Source organism: Austrofundulus limnaeus, unplaced genomic scaffold (assembly GCF_001266775.1).
Source record: "Austrofundulus limnaeus strain Quisiro unplaced genomic scaffold, Austrofundulus_limnaeus-1.0 Scaffold1376, whole genome shotgun sequence".
In the NCBI taxonomy this organism is placed as follows: domain Eukaryota; kingdom Metazoa; phylum Chordata; class Actinopteri; order Cyprinodontiformes; family Rivulidae; genus Austrofundulus; species Austrofundulus limnaeus.
The window spans coordinates 50,970-57,599 of record NW_013953778.1 but is presented as its reverse complement, the minus strand read 5'-3'; the positions used below and the strand labels follow the sequence as shown (position 1 = coordinate 57,599).

Sequence of the window (6,630 nt, the reverse complement as noted above, 5' to 3'; positions counted from 1 at the left end):
AGAGAGAGAGAGAGAGAGAGAGAGAGAGAGAGAGAGAGAGAGAGAGAGAGAGGGAGAGAGACAGAGACAGAGAGAGAGAGAGGGAGAGGGAGAGACAGAGGGAGAGGGAGAGACAGAGACAGAGACAGAGAGAGAGAGAGAGAGAGAGAGAGAGAGAGAGAGAGAGAGAGAGAGAGAGGGAGACGGAGACAGAGACAGAGAGAGACCAGCCCACCTGCACAGTGGGAGGGGAGGAGGGGAAAGAAAGGCAGCAACTTATACAGACTGTCTGTGAGTTATAAGGATTTTACATAATTTTGCCGGTATACGGACACATAGAGCAATCTCACGTATTTTTTCAAGTCTTACGGATATTTTAAAAACCTCATTTTCAAATTTATCTAACATGTCAGAGCCTACAGGATGATTTAAAAAAACAATAAATAACATCAAACAGCCATCTTCCAACCTGTTCTGCCGCTAGAAATAAGTTACTTTTTCCTCTCTCCTTTCCTCCTGCTTCGCAGCAGGTGCTTTCATGTCCGCTTTCATGTCCGTTACTTTTAGTCTCAACTGTCAGCTCAGTGTTTTTTATTCTCCTCCTCTTTTTGCTCAAACATGCTAACATTTGCAACAAAGCTCATCTCCTTAACTTTGTTTTCTCTATCTATTGACAGCAAATAAAAAACTGCATTGTTTCTCAATTTACAGCTATTCAATCCCATCAATGCTAGACAAACTACACTGCTCAAAAAAATAAAGGAACACTTAAACAACGCACGCTAACTCCCGATCTTAATCAATGAAATATTCGCATTGAGTACTTTGTTCTGYACAGAGTTGAATGTGCTTCACAAAAGTTTGATTTACTTGGACTTAGTGTGCATTGTTTAAGTGTTCCCTTTGTTTTTTTGAGCAGTAGTGTTCCCTTTATTTTTTTGAGCAGTAGTGTTCCCTTTATTTTTTTGAGCAGTGTATTTTTATTGACATTTTTTCTCTTTAATAAAAGTTTTTTTTTAAATGCAGAGAAATCTGTGCTGTTGCACTAGAAGGCAAAATCACTTTCATTAAAGAACAGAAAAATTTTTTGTTTAGTTAAATGTCCTCTCTAAACTTCTGTTTGATGCTGTTTAAATATCTTAATTTCTCTATTCTACTAAATCCTGTTTTTGTGACGTATAAAAGCCTCTAATTACTTAAAAAATGGTATATATTTATTGCATTCTTCATCTTAAGCACATCGCCATTTTGCTACTAACAATGCATTCTGAGGAGGATGATGACAAAGAATCAATAAATTACATTTTCTATTAATTTCCTTGTTCTGCACAAATTATGGGTTAAAACAATCAAACATGATGTTTAGTAAATTAGCTCAGGAGCTAACGTCATATTTATTAGTATGAGAGCTACCACGGAAGCTAAAAGGATAAAGCTCTGTGGTCCTTCATCTGCATTTTCAGTTGCAGGCTGAGTTTCTACCTTCTCTCTGTCGGTGCACTCCGGTTGAGTTTAAAAAGGCTGATTGTCAGACRTTGCTGGGTAGAGCTTGTAGAGGACCATGTTTACCCAGAGTCCAGAGTGCCTTTGTGCCGTACATAACACGGTGACATCCGTGTGACAATACACATTTTTAATTTATGAAAACTAAACAGCCAACAGTGTTTTACGTTCTGATTTTTAGAGTTGAAGTAAATGTTCATCGAACAATGTCTCAACTAGGAGATCCTTTTGAAAACCTTCTTAGCACAAGATTAGTCTGAAGGCAACAGGATCAGGATCAAATGAGATAGAACAGAGCAAAAAGAAAGCTGTTGCTAACACTAAACTGTGTGTGTGTGTGTGTGTGTGTGTGTGTGTGTGTGTGTGTGTGTGTGTGTGTGTGTGTTGCTGACCTGCATCAGCTGGTCGTGGTGTTTCGGGTCAAAGTCTCCCTCGAGGTCAGCCTGACTGAAAGCCAGCTGTTTGTTGCCCGTCAGCTCCTGCAGCTTCTTCAGCTTCTCCATGATCTCATTCCTCTTCAGGTTCTTCAGTTGCTTCAGCTGCTCCCGCTTCAGCTCTTTCTCCTAAATAGTTGTCACGACAGAGGGTTACATTAGTCCACAAACACACAAAAATTATGCAATTCTAAGAAACAGTAACTTCAGCACACCTTTTCCTTTCTTTCTTTCACTTCCTCCCGTTTGTGTTTCCTGCGGTCATCCTTGGAGCGAACGGATGTGGCGATGTTTCGGGGGTAGGTCTTGATCTGGAGCGCGTCGGGCTCCTCAAAACGAAAGTTGTAGCTTCTCTCAAAGTTCTCCTGACGCTCCAAGAAYGACTCCCCCTCTTCTTCAGAATCCTCCACGTCCTCCTGGACCACCTCGTCGTAAGTCGGGATCCTGAAGGCATCCAGAGAACTGACTGTAAAGGCGGGCTGTTTCTTTGTATCCAGGATTAAAAATATTAATAATAAAAAACATCAGTCAACCGTTCATCATCCTCCTCTTCATCCAGGTAGCCCTTGTTGAGCACATAATCTCGGAGGAATCGCTCCTTCTCTTCCAGCTCCGGGTCATTCCAGTAATCTCTTAAATATTTCTGTCTCAACACAAACCCTCCTCGTCAGTAAGAATATTTCTGTTTTCTAATTGAAATTTGTTTCTCACACTCTGTAGTCTAATGAATCCAACTCACCATGTCYTTCGCCTCCTCTGGACCCTCCATCTCAGCCTGACCTTTGAGCCAGTCCAAATAATCAGCCTCTTCCTTATCCTGGAACAAACAGACCATTTCATCCTGACCCAGGACAGGTTTTTATACATCGCTGTTTCAATCCTTCCTGGTACAGTTTTTCTCACCTTCTCTTCTTGTGTTTTGATTCTCCTGGTCAGCAGATTAGATCCTTCATCTTCTTCTTCTTCGTCATCTTCATCACTGTCCTGGACAAACTTGCGGAAGCTGCAGAACATTTTTGTTTTGTTTCAGTTAATAAGCATCCAAAAACAACTTCATGACGTGTGAAGGATGCCTCATCTTACCTCTCTTTCAGCTGCTTCTGCTCCTGGATGTAGCTCGGAGAGGCATCTCTCTTCAGAGGAGGAACACGGGTTATAATGAGAATAAAAAAATAAAAATCATTAGCACTCAGCTTGCCTACCTCTCTTCTCTTGACAGCTTCCTCGTCATCGCTGTCATCATCATCATCATCATCTTCATATTTGCTGCAACAGAAAAGAAAATATCACTAATGAAAAACAGGAAGCTCCTTTTTTACTGTTTGTGTTTCAGCTGCTACGTTTCCTTATATCATAAATATGAACTCATAATTTACACAAATATGAACACAATGTTTGAAAACAACAGAATAATTAAATAACTGAATAAACTAATGCTCTCCTCTGCAGCACGAGGCTTCCATGAGTCGGACCGCTGGTCAGCGATTTGAAAAGGGGGAGGGGCTCACAGCCCCACTGGCTGCTTGCTGAGRAAGGTGCAGTCGCCAAAATCTCCAAAAGTCTCCATTAATGCTGGAAAAAGTGGCTAGATTTGTCACTAGTCTTTGTCTCCAGCTTTGTTCCTATCTAAGTCGCAGATGTTTTAGTGTTAATGTTGGAAACTTCTTTTCTGCTTCAGAGCCTCTTTCCTGTGGGGTTCCACAGGGATCGATTCTTGGACCACTTTTGTTTTCTTTATACCTGCTTCCTTTAGGGTCTTTTCTAAGGAAACATGCCCTGTCTTTTCATTGCTATGCTGATGATTGTCAGATCTACCTGCTCTAGAAACCTGATAATAGAGCTTGCTCAGCCCAGTTGTTATTAAAATGTATTGATGACATTAAGGATTGGATGGCTGCACATTTTTTAAGTTTTACTGACAGGAAAACTGAAGTTATTGTGTTTAGCCCTAGTTCTGCTGCTGACACCTTTCCATTAAATCTTGGCTCTCTTCAGTTGTATTTGAAGCAGTCTGTTGTAAATCTGGGAATGATTTTAGATTCTGATTTGAAGTTTAACACGCAGATCAACTCTGTTTTGCAGAAAGGTTTTTTTCAGCTAAGACAGATAGTGCACTATAGAATAGATTTTAAAATTCTCCTGCTCACAATTGCCAACATGGCCTTGCACCCTCCTATCTTGCTGAACTACTTCAACCATACAGTCCTTCTCGGGCACTAAGAGCTTCTGATCAGCTGCTTTTGGTCGTTCCTAAAACCAGACTGAAACTGAGGGGAGATTGAGCTTTTTCAGTCGTGGCTCCGAAGCTTTGGAACAATCTATCCCTCAAAGTTAGACAGGCCTCGTCACRTCCTGTTTTTAAATCTCTATTAAAACACACCTGTTCTCTCAGATTTGTTGTTGGTGTTTTTTATCTTTTATGTTTTTAAGAATGTTGTTTGCTTTTATATTGTTCTTTGACTTGTGTTCAGCACTTTGGTGACAACTTGTTGTTTTTAAATGTGCTTTATAAATAAACTTGATGATGAGTAGTCACGTTTTTGGAAAAAGTAGTGAAAAATTCTGATAATTTGCTAAATCTAGTGACAAAAATCACTAAAGCCTCATTCACGAGACAATTCCTCAAAATAGATGCACAAACCAGTTTGTCTTTAAGCTCCTGCTCACATGTATGCATTCAAAAATGAACCGTGCAGAGTGGGATGAAAAGATGCGTGGAGCAGAACTCAGCTGGGCTGAAGCGCAACCCTATGCATGGACGTCTGCACTCCCCATCTTTKGTCTACATGACATTTCATTAAATAAATAAGCAAGCAATGTCATCAGGTCAAAAGGTCACGACCCCAACAGACGATGAAAATTTTCATCTGAATAGTAAAATAAAAMTAGCTATCACAGAGATGTAAACAAAAGAGACGAATGACAGCATTGTTCTTTACTCTGTGGTGTTTTAGCAACAGAGTCAAATGTTTTATGAAAATGGTGTCAAATACTGTGACATCTTGTTCATTCATTCACTCACATCCATTAGGAAAAAGTGAACACCTGTATTTTATAATTTTTCAAGTCAGCAGGCCTTATTATCTCAGCACAGAGCTTTAAATGTTTTTGCACTCACCCTTCCTTCTCCAGGATCACCATACGCTCATAATCTTTCAGATACATCGGTTTGACTTTGTCTTTCTTCGATGTTGAAGGCTTTGYATCATCGTGAGATGTCTCTGTAAGCAAAGATATTTAAATTAAGTCAGCAGCATAAGAGATCAATAAATAATATAAAGAGTCAAGGTGATAGCTGTCACCTTCTGAGTAGAACTTGACATCTTTCTCATAAATTTTTGGGTCTCTTTTCTTTAACAGGGACAATGTCCTATAAAAATCTCTCTCCACTTCAGGGTCCAACTCCTGCAGGAGAAAAAAAAACCTTAGACACCAAAAAACACACATCATTCAGAGAGAAACGGCAGTAGATACTAACCACTTCACTGTCACCAGAACTGGATTCAGACGATTCAGAGTCGCTCTCATCGGCTCGGTCTCCGAACCGGTCYTTCACTGCACAAACAAACCGGAAAGAAACACGTTTTCAAAACAGCACAACCCTGATTTAATTTAAAGCTAGCCACATGCTCCCACGTTGGCTCGTTAGCATCATCATGTTAGTTAGCTAGCAGCGACAACTACTTACGCTTCTGTAGTTCTTCCTTCTGTCGATACTTCTCGTACCTCTGAGCGAACTGCGAATTGATTTTTAGTTCCGACTTGCCTGACATGTTTGTAATTAAAGTCTGTGAATGTAAGCCACGGATTAAAAGTGTACATTAAAAGAAACAAACCGCGGCAGTGGCTACAGACGCACGTTTAGTTGTTGAATCACGTGACTTCCGGTGAGCATGATAAATACCGGAGCTTCCTGCAGGGGGCACTCAAACACCCTTTTCACCTGTTTTTCAACATTTTTTGTCATGAATTGTTTTTTAAATGTCATTCTGAAGCTGGTTTTTAGCCCTCTGTGCACTGAAACGAGATTACCCTAGAATTTGCCTAAAATCTGAAACTGTCTGTAATTGAAATGGTATGAATGAGATTTCACAAAATACAAACAGTGATGAAGACACACAGTTAAATTTGTTTTTTTTTTTTAAACGGTTATATTACATTACAAGTGTTGGAACATGTATGACTGGTTAAATGTGTGCACATCACCAAAACTGGGGATTTGTGTGAAAGGATGTTTAACAAAGGCTTGACCCCTCTGTGAATATTGTGGCCCCTTGATGGCCCCTTACTCAGAGAAATCCTAGATCCGCCACTGTCCAAGAATAACCAGGAGGTCACCTAGTGCACATAAATGATTTCTGGCCTGGAAACACCTTAGAATCTTAGACCACTGTTTGAGCTACAGTTCATTGACAGCACATACTCTGAGCACGGCATCTTGTGATATTGTGTGAAATCATAAAGTTATTTTTTTAGGGTTTGACCAAAACAGCTAAAACGCAATAATTTCTTAACACAACTTGATTTTAGTCTAAAACTCTGGCAAGTGAGGCAGCTGGTAATATGCATTCACCAAGTATTATGGTGGCCCTCCAAGGGCCAGTAGTAATTAACTTGGACTTTTTGTTTAACTTCAGCTAAACACTGAACATCATGTTCCTCATCTTATTGTTACAGCTGAGCTCTGCTAACAAACAATAACTGAGGTCTAAGT

General features: G+C 40.1%; 1 protein-coding gene across 1 annotated transcript; it reads right to left on the bottom strand.

The window, feature by feature from the left end:
• Positions 1–1,874: 1,874 nt before the first annotated feature.
• LOC106535175 (protein KRI1 homolog) lies at positions 1,875–5,840 on the bottom strand (the record flags this gene model as incomplete). The annotated part of the gene is given in 11 exon segments (XM_014032115.1): positions 1,875–2,045; positions 2,132–2,360; positions 2,450–2,559; positions 2,656–2,733; positions 2,820–2,919; positions 3,000–3,049; positions 3,119–3,182; positions 5,035–5,137; positions 5,219–5,321; positions 5,395–5,471; positions 5,605–5,840. Coding segments are annotated over 11 exon segments (1,170 nt in total), but the record flags the coding sequence as incomplete, so codon positions are not given.
• Between the last annotated feature and the right edge of the window lie 790 nt (positions 5,841–6,630).